General features: G+C 40.0%; 1 protein-coding gene across 8 annotated transcripts in view; it reads right to left on the bottom strand.

The window, feature by feature from the left end:
* MCF2L (MCF.2 cell line derived transforming sequence like) overlaps positions 1–13871 on the bottom strand; it is a 266639-nt gene that overhangs the window by 248678 nt on the left and 4090 nt on the right. For all 8 annotated transcript variants that reach the window (XM_073350279.1, XM_073350290.1, XM_073350166.1 and 5 more), the window contains one exon: positions 4938–5136. In XM_073350279.1, coding sequence (XP_073206380.1) covers positions 4938–5115 — 178 coding nt within the window. In that variant the 5' untranslated portion in view covers positions 5116–5136. Of the gene's footprint in view, positions 1–4937; positions 5137–13871 lie in introns of those variants that run through there.

The raw sequence follows: 13871 nt of genomic DNA, 5'->3' as shown, positions 1-13871 counted from the left end.
GCTGGACCCTCCTGCAGCTTCTCATTGTTCCTGCAACCAGAATCCCCCCCCCCCCCAAACGAGCCCCTGTGCATCCAGATTCCTGCCCCCACAGGCACCTGGACCTAGATTTCCACACACAGAACCCTATCACTTGTTACCTGGATCCCCCACACACTAAACCCCTCTACACTTGGATTCTGTCAGACTGAATCTGCCTGCCCAAACCTAGTATGTCTGGCGCAGAGGGGGAGGGCCCCGGGGTGTTTCTAGGGCAGGCCCAGCCCTTGCGTTGTGTCAGGCACAGTCTCACTTTTGAATCTGTGTCCCAAGGTGGAGGCTGCAGGGTGATTGCCCACCTGCATGCAGCTAATGGGCTGTGCTCCCCACTGCCATGCCAGAGCCTCCACATTTATTTAACAAATAAAATTTGCAGAATTTTAAAATATTGTGCACAGAATTATTTGGTGCAGAATTCCTTCAGGAGTAAGTGACTGGAAGTTGAAGCTAGACAAATTCAGACTGGACAAAAAAATGGGGGGGTTCCCTCCCCCCCCCCAACACAGCTGACTAAGGGATATGGTGCATTTTCCATCACAGGGACATTTTTAAATCAAGATGGCATTTTCTTAAAAAAAAAAAAAAAAAAAAAGAAAAACACACACACACCAAAAAAAACCCCCACAAACCATACCACAGGGGTATGTTCTTGTTCAAACACAGCTATTGGACCTGCAGGAAGAAACACAGGGAAATCCTATGCCCTGTGTTATGCCAGTGGTCAGATTAGTCAATCACCATTGTCCCAAATCTACAAAAAAAACTGTTCACTTACCAGATTCAGCTATCCACAGTAGGTCTTCCAGTCATTAATGCAAATTAACACACTTTTCAATGTACATACATATAGTTTCACCAATGAAATTCAGCCACCTCTAGGTTAAGGATAGATCACTGGCACACAGGTGGAGTGGGGGAGAGGAAAGAGATTTTCACCCACAGATATTTGCACACATCTCTAGTCTTTAAAAAAAGAAAAAAAAAACACATGAATGGGATATTTTCCATCTACTGGACCTAGGTTTACAAGCTCTCATATGCACAACTCCATACACACGAACCTGTTTTGTTATATAAAAGATATGCCAACATTCTTAAATGAGTGCGAAAGGCCAAATTAAAGCCCTATATATTGGTACTCGCTCAGTTTTCTGCTCATCAGAGTTAAAACAATCCTTTTGCTGCTATGCCATATCACATAGTGATTTCTAATATAAAACAAAGCCAAGATAGGACTCAGAACTGTTGAGGACAATATACAAATTTTACAGTTCTTTCTATAATCAAGCAACCTGGTCATCCATTCTGGTTATTGTTTTTAATCAATATTTTCTCTGTACACATGCCAGTTGTATTTCTTGTGATAAACCCTTTGAAAAAAAATTTCTCCAGATTGTCCCTTGCAGCCTTCCAAATAAAACCAAGGTTAATTCCAATGAAATATCAAGTAGGGTAAAGCTTCTTGGGGAATAGCACCTGTTCCACGGAAGTTTCTTAGGAGATTTTCTCCAATAAAGTGCAAGTAAAGGATTAGCTAGACTGGCTAATTTATCTTTCCTGCACTCTCAGCATTCCAAAATTTTTTTTTTAAGTGGTGGGGGAAATTAGTTACATTCAGGACATTCAAAAGTAGAATGGATTTAATCCAAATGCATTATTTCCCATCCCTTTTTGAGAGGGCAGTCAATTCTGGGATAATATATGGTAAAACAGTTGTATATCACTATTTAGTGAGCAACAACAAACATTACCACTTCTTGCATTTATCCTGATTTGCTCCTGGGGGTGAATCACTTGAGTGCAATGCATCAGTGGATTTAGCAGAATTTATAAAGGCTTAATAGGTTATTTCTTTTTTGGCTGGTACTTCCATTAGGCTGTTATCAAAAGGAGTACATACCAGTGGCTTGGTAATACAATGTTAGCTGAAAATCTGTTTCCGATTTATTGAACTAGACCTGCTAGAACATCTCAAAACAAGCAATCTCAGCAATCTAAGGCTGAAAATGTATTGGTTGCTGTACACAGAAAGCTATGTTTCAGAATAGCAACGGTGTTAGTCTGTATCCGCAAAAAGAAAAGGAGTACTTGTGGCACCCTAGAGACTAAAATTTGAGCATAAGCTTTCGTGAGCTACAGCTCACTTCATCAGATGCCAATGAAGTGAGCTGTAGCTCACGAAAGCTCATGCTCAAATAAATTGGTTAGTCTCTAAGGTGCCACAAGTACTCCTTTTCTTTTTGCAGAAAGCTATGTAATTTAACATTTTTAGTTGAGGCCAAGAACATTCTTCAAAGAGTTTATGAACGTAACAGCTAAGCATTTCAAGAGTCTGTGAATTACAGCTTTACAATGGTTAAATTGGTTTTTAATTATTCTTGTAACAAGTTTTTGTGCTTCTATATGAATTGCTGATGCACATGTGCCTTCAGCTGCTTTTTCAGTTCTCCTGTAATTTTTCCACATAAAAACTAAACAGAAAAGGAGCCCATTTTATTCAGTTCTACATTTTAAAAAGTATTTTCTATTCGGTAAATATATGTTGTTATTGCATAATTTTGCACCAGAGTGATTTTTCATGCTTTATTTTCTGTTCCAGATCTTTACTTGTTTTGAGTCTTTAAACCCCGAACTGAGCTGTGCTTAGGTCTTAACGTTGGTAAAAGCTTTGTCTGTAGCACCCTCGTTTGGGAGCGGTTTGTCACAGCAATCCTACTTGCTGTTTTTACAATGGTTTTCACCAGTATGCCATACTAGCACTATTTACCTTTCCACAAATTCTAGAGCCACCCTGACTTCACTCTAAGCCATGGGAGGAGAGTGGAACAAAAAACTGCAAGAAGATCAGGCTCCAGAAAGCCTGTGGGCGTGGAAGTGAGCTGGGTCAGCCCACTGGTCAGAAGACACCATTGCTACATGAGCATACCCTGAAACACAATTTGCAGGAGGTGGCAGCATTTGACATTGGCCTGCAAGCACAGTACTCAAGGAGCTTGACTCAGGTGGAGCTGCACTGAGAGGAGGCAGTGCCACCTCAAAGACATTGTGCCCTAAGGGAAAGAAGGCAGGTTGACTAGAATCGGTTGAAAGCTTTTGAAATTCTTCCACTTAAAAAAAAAAAAGAACACAAAAACAAAACAAAAAAAACAACCCCACCACACAGGGACAAAACAATCATGAACTTTTTTTCCCCCAAACCAGCTCTACAGGCAACCGAGGAAAGAGTATTATAGATGCAACTTCACAGTAATTGTGCACACAACCTGTCTATGCAACATCACGCTTCTGTCCTTGTTACCCTTGCCCTCTATTCTTTCCACTGTTTGTTTCCCCACGTCACATCTTAATCTAGACTCCAAACCCTTTGAGGCAGAAATTGTCCCCTGCTCTACATTTATGCGGTGTCTAGAACAATGGGGCCCCAATCCTGCCTGGGTCTCCTGGGAGATATTCCAATATAAATAATGCTTAATACAATAGGGAGGTTGACTTTTGAAAACGAGGCAAGAGGTTAAAACACTAACAGCAGATGGTTAAACAAATAAAGGCAGTGAGAATGCTCTCTAATACGATCTATCACAGATTACTAGGCTGCATGAGAGATTTAAAAACCCAATACGTGTTGTGAGCCAAAAAATGGCCACTGAAAAGAGAATACTCCATTACAAGTTCTGTAATTTATTCCCCATAGCAATATTTTAATAGCAGTATTCCCCCACAAAAAGAGTGTTCAGCTTCAATGGCTATGCTCACACGGGTTTTCTTAAATCAGAACTCAAAGGGGTGAGGTTCATTTGTCTTGAAGAAATCATTTGAACAAGCATTGAAACTGTTAATCCATCATCCACCTCCTACGCAACCCACTATATAAACTGTTAGTTTTAAATATGTAAAATATTTTGTAATTGTAATTATTTCTAGAATTGATTTTTAAGCAACCTTTGACAGTCATAGAACTCTGTATTGTCAATGAGGCTAATTTATTAAAATCAAAACTTCGTTAAGAATGACCACAAACATGATTCAATTTCTTTTAGTCTGATTAGTGTTGCCAGCAACACTGTTAGCGATGATGGAGAAGGAGCTTTCATGCTGAGCTCTTAGTTTTATAGTCTTATAACTTCCACCCCCCAAAAAAATCACATTCATGGCTGAAATGTCTTATGCTTGCTCTCAGCAGCTGTGCCCGCCATCTAGTTTCAAGAAAATATATTCCTATATCTTTTGACTTTTTAGAATGAAAACAATTTTTGTAGCAATTATGAATTTTAAGGTGCTTTTTTTGCACTGTGATTAATGGTTTGGAACACAAGTGTCAAACTTGGGATGGATGTAGTCCTCAGGTGAAGAATCTGCTATGTACTGAACTGACAATATTGATGAAGAATGGCCCAGTCCTGCTTTCACTGAAGTCTGTAGTGAAGTTTAATGCAAAATTCTTAAGAGCAGCACTGGAACCAAAGTTAACAATTGAAATTACCAGAGTCTTGAATGCACAGTACATTAGTTTTCCTTACTGACTTAAGTACACCCCAAGCAGAGATATCCAGATATAGGTATACGCAATTGTGGATATCCACAATGTCCAAAGGATAAGGAACTATTAGGAATCGCTGAAGTCTTGTTTAAAAGCCAAAAACCAACCCACCATTCCTGAAGCCACTGAAGTGTTTCAATTTAGGAAATTAACAACAAGATATTTAAAGCAAAAGTATTCTGTGTAAGCCTAGCATAAGAATCTTGCTTAAATTACTAGAAATTGAAGTTTAAACATTTTAAATTAATAGTAGTTTATTAAAACCATCCCACCAGCCAACACTTGGATATTATGTTATGAAGGTTTTCTATAGCTTGGCACCAGCAAGAAACGTTCACAACATTTAGTAGATTTTTCTCACCTGCTTGCATTGCTGGCACCTGCTGCTTCTCTTGCACAAGCTGGATGATGTCAGATACCACAATTTGTGGCTCAATATCTTCTTCTTTCCTCTCATTAGACTGGCTGTCTGTTACGAAACAACTGCAGCTGCCAGTTTCCTTACATAGGATCACCCTCCAGTGCCAAGAGACAGACATTAAAGTATCTTATGTTGACTTCTGCCAAAAGTGAGACAAATTAAAACCATTTAGCATTATTCAAGGTAAGTTTAAAAACAGTGATCGCTACACACATTACCAGAACCTTTGATTTTTGGAATAGAATAAAGCTACTTTATACTTATTTAAGATGACAGGTGTATATCCAGGATATCAGATGAGTAGAACTAGCTTTCATCCAAAACAAACATCAGGTTTCCTTGTATAAAAAGGCCCTTTCTTCACCTAGTCTTGAACCAGAGGCCTTGACACAGATTCAGTCAATTTAACTACAAACTTTAACTTCCTAATGGAAAACAACATACAACCTTAAAAACAAGTGCATGGAAGCCAAAGATACTTCTATATACTTTCAATGTGAGACACCAATGCTTATACAAAACAAATCTCTCGAACAAGGTTGCTTGGATAAAAGAGAAAATGTCCCAGGAATACAAGATTTGCAAAAAGCAAAATATAAATGTTTAAATATTAAATTATTTCCTGAAACATGAAAAGAGGTAAAATGACTGTTACAGATTTGAAAGGTACATGTTAGGAAACAAATTAACTCAGAGGGCATTTTGGTGGTGGGAGGAAGACCAGTCAGGGAAGAAGAAATGCATTATATTACTAACTTGTTTTGGCTTTTAACACGGGGTCTGAGCCTCTTGAGGCTGCCCTATTCCTGGAAGGGAAGAACTGGAGGGAAGGGGGAGATGTAAAAGTTAGTTGTCTAGACAAAAGGTAAGAGATTTAACTGTTTATGGATGGGAGAGACACCTGCAGGTTTGTGCATTTACAGAAATAGATGGGTGGAAATAATGTACCTTGACCTCAAAGTCACCTGTTCTTGAAATCAAAGATAAATCATCATTAACCAGGGAATAAAGCTATATTATTTTTCACATTGTGGGAGACATCTTCGTTCTTGATACTTACAATTGCCAAGTTATACTTGTTTATAGTGTTGTAGCAGTGTTGGTCCCCGGATATGAGAGAGACATGGTGGGTGAGTTAATATCTTTTATTGGATCAAATTCCGTTAGTGAAAAAGACTAGTTCTCAAGCTCCACAGAGCTCTTCATTGAGAAAAAGTCTAGAAAGCAACAAGGCTCTAGCAAGAGGAAGTTTCCCCTCCATTGTTGGGATGGTGCCAAATTGGTGTGGCCATACTGAGTGAATGGTGCGAGCATAACTTGACATGACTTAAACATGGCTGAATGGCTGCAGAGGATCCTGGGAGCAGATTTCCTTTAAGCAGAAGCAAATTTGATAGAGAACTGGCAAAGTCTGCATGTATGATCGATACTGAACCTATTGGTCAGCAAATATGGGCCCATGCAAAAGTAAATATCACATGCATAAAGTTCGAGCATGGAGCACAGGTCAACCTGGTTGTAGTTACCTTACAGCAAGGACACCATGCAGAGAGCCAGAGTGAATGACTGAGTGAGTAAATGTGGGATCTGCGTTTGGTAGCACTCCCCCCAACCCCCCTTCTAAAACACTAGTTAGGTAAAAATTAGTAGCCACACGGCTACTGAGCATACTTGTAAGACATGTGACTCCTTTGAGGGGGAAAAAAAGTGTAAGAATCAAGCAAAGTAAATTACTCTTGGTTGGGATTCCTTAACTGACCCTTGAAGAAGCAACACTGCTAGACACAGTAGCCAAAACTCTGCTCTGTGAGCTAGAGTAGGACTGTGAACCAGAGGGGTCTCAAGGCAACCAAGGCTTGATTCAGGAGGAACCCGAGACAGACCAGGAGGAAAGAAGCTATCTATAAAATTGGTGACCACCTTCTTTGTTTGCCAAGCAGGAACTGCATGAGGCTAGTGCAGGGCCTGTTTGTGAAAGACACTCATTAAGAGGAATGTATAGCTCTTAATGTCTAACATAGGAGATAGATGCTTAATATAATACTTTACTGCTTGTGTAATTCCTTCTTAATAAACTGCTGTGCGCTGCAGAGAATTACTGTGGGCCTTTTTCACAGGTATAGACAGTAATCCACCAGGAGCCAGTCAAGATCCATTTCAGGGGTAGTGGTGCCCCCTGTTGTCAACATCCATCACATTACATCAGCGAAGCACCCTGACTTTTCCTAGCAGTCTAGTAAACACCTTTGGCCATCTTTTGACTTAACTCTGCAAAGGAAAAGCAGAGAACAAAGCTGCTGGAGACCAAAATAGCTTTGCTAAGTCACTCTGGGTAAGTAAACAAGAGGGAAGAAGGGACATGTGATATCTCCTAAACTCACATTTAGCATGCACTGGACAAGGATGTGACCTAGGATTACTGTATCTCCACTTATTACAATAGCAAGAAAATATTAGTTGATTCTTTTCCTTTAACCTTCTCCATATTTCCAGATGCTGACTTTGACTGCCTCAGAATAAAAATATTATCCAAGAGTATAGATGGTAATACTGATATACTTCAGGATTGTCACCTTCAAGTATAATGCAGATAATCTTATGATTTAAAAGAAAACTAACTCAGCCAATTTAGCTTGAAATAAAATGACTGTTTGTAAATAAAGAATGAGACTAGCAATGTTTTAACCATGAATCCCTCAGGAATGGTCTGAGAAGGATTAAGTATTATCTAATTAGAGTTAACTACTATACTTCCCACACACACTACACATCATTCCTACCAAAGCCCTTCTGCTCTAAACACTGTTATAAGCTATATTTTCTCAGTGTATAAAAATAACTTGTTTTACTCGCAGCTAACATGTTGCTGACAACTTCCCTCTTCTCCTGCCTCTGCCTCATGACAAACTTTCCAAATATTGTAGGCTTTGCTGTACTTTTAAATCTACTTTTAAAATAAAAAGCAGGAGTACCTGATTTTCTAAGGTGCTGAGCATCCAGAGCACCCACTGATTTAATGGAAGCTGCATATGCTTTGTACCCCTAGGGCAATAAATATTTTTTTTAAAGCAATAAGCCATTCCCAGTGGTAAAAGAATACAAGTAAACAAACTTACTCTCTAGGAGACCTCTATTGGAGTGTGTGCAGCATTACAAGAGTGAGATTCACAAAAATGAATAACTATTATGATAAATTAAATTTGGTTTGAACACCTGAAGAGGGTTAAACACATCACAGGCAACAATGAAAACAAGAGACTACACATGCAGAGATAACTATGTGATACTGGAATTTCAGCAGAAGATAAATACTACAAAGTGTAACAGCATTTTATATTTTATTTGTTGATACGGCACTATTCATTGTTTCTCTGGATTATCTCACATGGTATATTTAAGGCAATATTTCTCCCTAGTTTCTTGGCTAATGTTTGGAATTTTCTAATCAAGAGAAATTTAAAAAAGAAAAAAAAAAAGAAAAATATCCCTTGAGGAGGACACCATCATAGACCATCAGAGTAATTTTTCCTTCTCAAGAGTGAAGTGAAATGCAGTAGGGTTACCGTGACGCTCCCCTCTGGTGTTATCTAGACCAGTGAGCTGCTAGGTCACTCCAATCCTGGACTCTGGGAGCCAGCCTTACCCCGCTCTGCTGTGAGAACCCCCCACTCCTGGGCTATTCTCACACAGCCTCTGGCATGTAAGCTGCTCCTTGGATTGTGCAACCGAATGACACCAGCCAATATCTCCAGTCCCAGACACAACCATAGGAACCACCGTCTTGCATTGTCCAGTTATGCCCACTGGGCACTGCAAGCTTATAGAAGTTCATCAATTTAACAAAGAAATTGATAAGTACCAGGCTTGTTATCCCAAGGGGAGTCTCTGACATGCTTCAAACCAAATGCACTGCTTCAGGCAGAACAAACTTACTAATTACAGAGATATAATCACTTAATCTACGTCAAAGCACAAGTCAGATTTGGTCAAATGAAACAAAAGCAAAATGCATTCTAAGATGATCATAACACTTTCAGTGCCCTTACAAACTTAGATTCTTCTCACCACAGGCTGGCTGGTTGCCCTTTAGCCAGGCTCTCCCCTTTGATCAGCACTTCAGTCACTTGGTGGTGATGTCTGCAGATGGAGGTGGAAGAGCATGGCAAATGTCTCTCCCTTTTATTATGTTCTTTCTTCCCTCTTGGCTTTGCCCCCTCACCTCAACCCTTTAGAATCAGGTGAGCATTACCTCATCGCAGTCCCAAACCGACCAAAGGAATGTGGGGTGACTCACTCAAGAGTCCAACAGATCCTGTGTTGCTGCCTAGGCCAGTGTCCTTTGTGCCTGTGAGGCTGGGCTGCGCTTGTCCCATACATGCCCTGATGAGGTGTGAACTGCCCCTCTGCTCTTGAGAGTTTTTGCCTGGGCTTGCTTTAAGCCGTGAGGACACATTTTCAGACTCATAACTATATACATGAAATTACAACATGTAACACAACAATTGACTTCAGTGTTGTTGCAAAGGGGAGAAGTCAGGGAGGAATTCGGAACCATCTGTCAATGTGTCAACGAAGCAACACAATCAGAATATAAATGACTTCTGAAAAGGTTGCCTAGAGATTGTAAGTGGATTCTGTTGGCTGGGAAAGAGACATAGCCAGGGCTTCCAGAAGACGCAATGACTCAGTGCACCACCACAGCTCGTAGGGCTCCTATAGAGCCCTAACCATAAGTTAAGGCTGCTTTGCCCTGGCAGACCCCCAGGAGAACGGTGCAAACTAGGGATATAAATATTGGTTAAAAACGTTTACTGGTTAAATGATTAAAATTATATCATTTAACGGGGGCGGCTCTGGCCAGGGTCCCGCCCAGCTCGGGTGCTGGAGCTGGGGCCCGTGCAGCCGCCTGCCCGTGCTAACAGTTAGGTCCAATTAACAGTAAGCCTAATGCTTACCGGTTAACCAGTTAACCGTTTAACCTTTTACATACCTAGTGCAAACCTGAGGGGATGAATCCATCCCTGAAGGCAGAGCTGCTAACTGCACCTCCATCTCCGTGTCAGGAAATGTGTGAATCAAGCTCACTGTCTATAAAGCTAGCCTGCAGCATTTATAATGGATGTACAGCAAGGTGTGCAATGAATGCAAGTATTTTGGTGGCATATGTAACAGATGTTTATTGCAGGAAGTATATGACATTTGGAAGTTATATGCAGTATGGTTTGAGGAGAGAAAATGTGGGTGTGCACACCTTGGGTTATGAAGATTGTGCTCAAAGACTTGCACACTGTGGACAGGACACATGAGAATTCATTATTCTCAAAGAGGTAAAGCTGGTCCAGTCTGTTTTACCCAGACAATACATGAAATCTGTATGGTCTTTCAGCATGTTAACATAGCTCACTGTTCTATTGTCACCAACCTTTCCTTGGCTGTGACTTTATTAAGGTAAATGGTAAAAAAACATATAGTACACAGGTTAAGAAAAGAATGTGTGTACATCTGGGTATAGTGCTTAGATTATCCATAAATACCTACCCAAGCTATTCTGATGTCTATTGAAAGTGTCACACACAATATGTTGGCTATGAGCTCTCTTAACTCACTGAACAGCTGGAATTTTAACTTTAAGACTTAAGACCATTTGTAGTTTTCCAGAACAAACTCTTCCTGAAATTCAAAGTGATAAAAAACCCACCCAAGAACAATTTATAAGAGTGAAAATCATATTTTACAGTCAATAACTCAAATATTTATTGGATTTACTTCAACCTTCTCTACCCAAAACAGTCCTCAGGCCTAAGGAAGGGAAATGTCACTCCAAAACAAAGTTGTTTGAAGATTTATTTCCTTGAAAGCTAAGTGGTGGCTCATGCTGGATGGATTATCTGTCCAAAAACATGGGGGAACGGGGAGAGGGGAGCTTAGATTCGAACGTATCTTGCGACCTTAGATCTAGATCCTGCAAAATCTTGTCTATAGGAGCACTTCCTGAAAACACAAGTTCAAAGGATTAGGCCTAAGCTATGGAGGGAAGTATATGCTCCATAACATCCCTCCTATTACAAGCCAAGGTACTATTGGATTTCTTTTCTGTTTCATGTTGAACTGATCTATATTGCATGAGCTATTTCACTGATCACCATTTAATTTTGTGCATTATTTCTAAGAAAGTGCAACACTTTATACCTAAAAAGTATTAATGTGTCTAATTCTCCTCTGTGCCCATTTGCCTGATCTATCCTGATTACTAGGTAAATAACACCACTCTGGGTTTTAACCACTTGACCTATTTTAGTATCATCTTACATATTATACAGTAACTTTGTCTAAATCATTAAAAAAGCATAAAAACCAATAGTGCTGGTCCCAGTGTAGAGCCCTTCAACACTCCGTACCTCAGTTTCCACATAGAAAACATGCAACTTTCATTCCAACGCTTTAAGAAGAAATCGGATAATGTATTACTTAATTCAGGGATCGGCAACCTTTGGCACGTGGCGCGCCAGGGTAAGGCCCCTGGCCGGCCAGGCCAGTTTGTTTACCTGCCGCATCCACAGGTTCAGCCAATCGCAGCTCCCACTGGCTGCGGTTCGATGCTCCAGGCCAATGGTGGCTGCAGGAAGCGGCGGCCAGCATATACCTCGGCCCGCGGCACTTCCCACAGCCCCAATTAGCATGGAACGGCGAACCGCAGCCAGTGGGAGCTGCGATTAGCTGAACCTGCGGATGCAGCAGGTAAACAAACCAGCCCAGCACACCAGGGGCTTACCGCCAAAGGTTGCCGATCCCTGACCTAACCCCATACTTAGAGATTATATAATAATTCACCATGCTCAGTATATCCATACTAAGGGAAATATAGTGGAACCTCACTGATGAAGTGATAATCTGCAAACCCAGTAATTCTCTCAAATAATTTTGAGTTTGTACCCAATTTTCGGCAAAGATTTAATAGCACATTGCTGGAACATGGTTTCATAGTACTACCATTTCATTATTTTAAATTATATATTCCAGTACATTCACTGTTATTTAAAACTATGCAGTATTATAAATAAAACTGAAGTACACTTGTCAAAATAAGTGAATGAACACGATGCAATATTCTTCACGATTCATATTTGTTTCCTTCCTTGCAATGGTCTACAAATCATGATTCTCAATTAGGAAGGTTGCACTGTACACAAAACAATATAGGAACTATCTGCCTAAATGCAGTATGACATACTACAGACAGATGACGGACTGTTTTCCATGAAATTCTAATAAGGAATACAATGCATTTTAAAGCTATTAGCAAAACAATGTCAATTAAACTACTGGCAAGCCTTATTTCTTAAGTTCTACCAAGACAACCTTCTTCCTAAGGATATTCACATTTGAATTCATAAATATGCTGTCTCCCACCCCCCACATCCCTATTACTTTTTGCTCTAAGCAGGGAAAAGAGAGAGAAAAAAAGCATATTTTATCTCCAAGGTATATTTAAATTGATTTTAAAAGGTGTAGGATACTTTAAAGATTGAAGAGCTCTTTTTCTACTTCAGAAGCGTACTGTGATCATCACTTTAATCTAAACTACCAGAGATTCCTATTCCTCCAAGATAAACTTTTTCTATAAAAAAAGTCCCCTGTAGAGGATTATCAACCTCCCATTATGATTTAAATAAGGGAAAGTTAATCTCAGAGCAGTTGCAGCTACGGTGTGAGTAAAACTGAGACCTCACAAGTCTTTAAAGGGGATTAAGATAACCAAGTGCAATTGTGTGTAATAAAAAGCTTCTCTCTCTCATGTTAATCTTTTCATCTTTCAGGTAGCCTTCCCTCTTCTTAGTATGAAGATCGACAATATTTATACATTAAAGTGGTTTCTCTCAGTCTCTCCTCCTACCCAGTGAGGACAGCTCCACAAGTGAATTACATGTTTTGCAAATTAATCCAAAATATGACATAGTTTAAGACATCTGACAAAGTATTACAAAACTCGAGAGAAGAATTTTTTTTAATGCAGCATCCACAACACAAGAGCATGGATGTGCATGCTCTGAACTTGGGGAACCCATTTGTATAGTGTGTATGCTAGGAAAATAATTTGCTTGTATACAACTGAAAATACGACATCAAATCATGCACCCATTTTACATAGTCACAAACTGACTACACACAGTGTTGACTAAGGACAGTCCACCTGGAGCACAAAGCAAAGGGAACACAAAAGGGATCAGCATTGTCAAGCAGTTCTGCATCTCCTACCTGCATAGGTGACAGTGAATATATGTAAAGGAGTTGCCCACTTCCCAAGCAGCCTTACATGAATTTGACCCTGTTAAGGGTATGGAACAGCTTCCATATGAGGAGAGATTAAAAACACCAGGGCTGTTCAGTTTAGAAAAGAGGAAACAACTAAGGGGTATATGATAGAGGTCTAAAAAAACCCATGAATTATGTGGAGAAAGCGAATAGGGAAGTACAATTAACCCTTTCACATAAACACATGAGCCAGGGGTCACCCGATGAAATTAATAATTAGCAGCTTTAACACAAACATAAGGAAGTACTTCATACAACACACAGTCAACTTATGGAACTCCTAGCCAGGGATGTTCTGAAGGTCAAATGTATAACAGGGTTAAAAAAAAAAAGAACTAGATAAGTTCATGGAGGATAGGTCCGTCAACAACTATTAGCCAAGATGGTCAGGGACACAAATGCATGCTCTGTGTCAGGTGTCCCCAAAACTCTGACTGCCAGAAGCTGGGAGTGGATGATCACTCAATGCTCTGTTCAGTCCCTTCCCTCTGAAGCCTTCCTGCCTCTGTCTCTCTTTGGAGACAGCAAATTGAATAACTTCTATGAGTCCAGTGAGAGGGA

This window comes from Lepidochelys kempii, chromosome 1 (assembly GCF_965140265.1).
Source record: "Lepidochelys kempii isolate rLepKem1 chromosome 1, rLepKem1.hap2, whole genome shotgun sequence".
In the NCBI taxonomy this organism is placed as follows: Eukaryota; Metazoa; Chordata; order Testudines; family Cheloniidae; genus Lepidochelys; species Lepidochelys kempii.
This window is presented reverse-complemented; position numbering and strand designations above follow the sequence as displayed.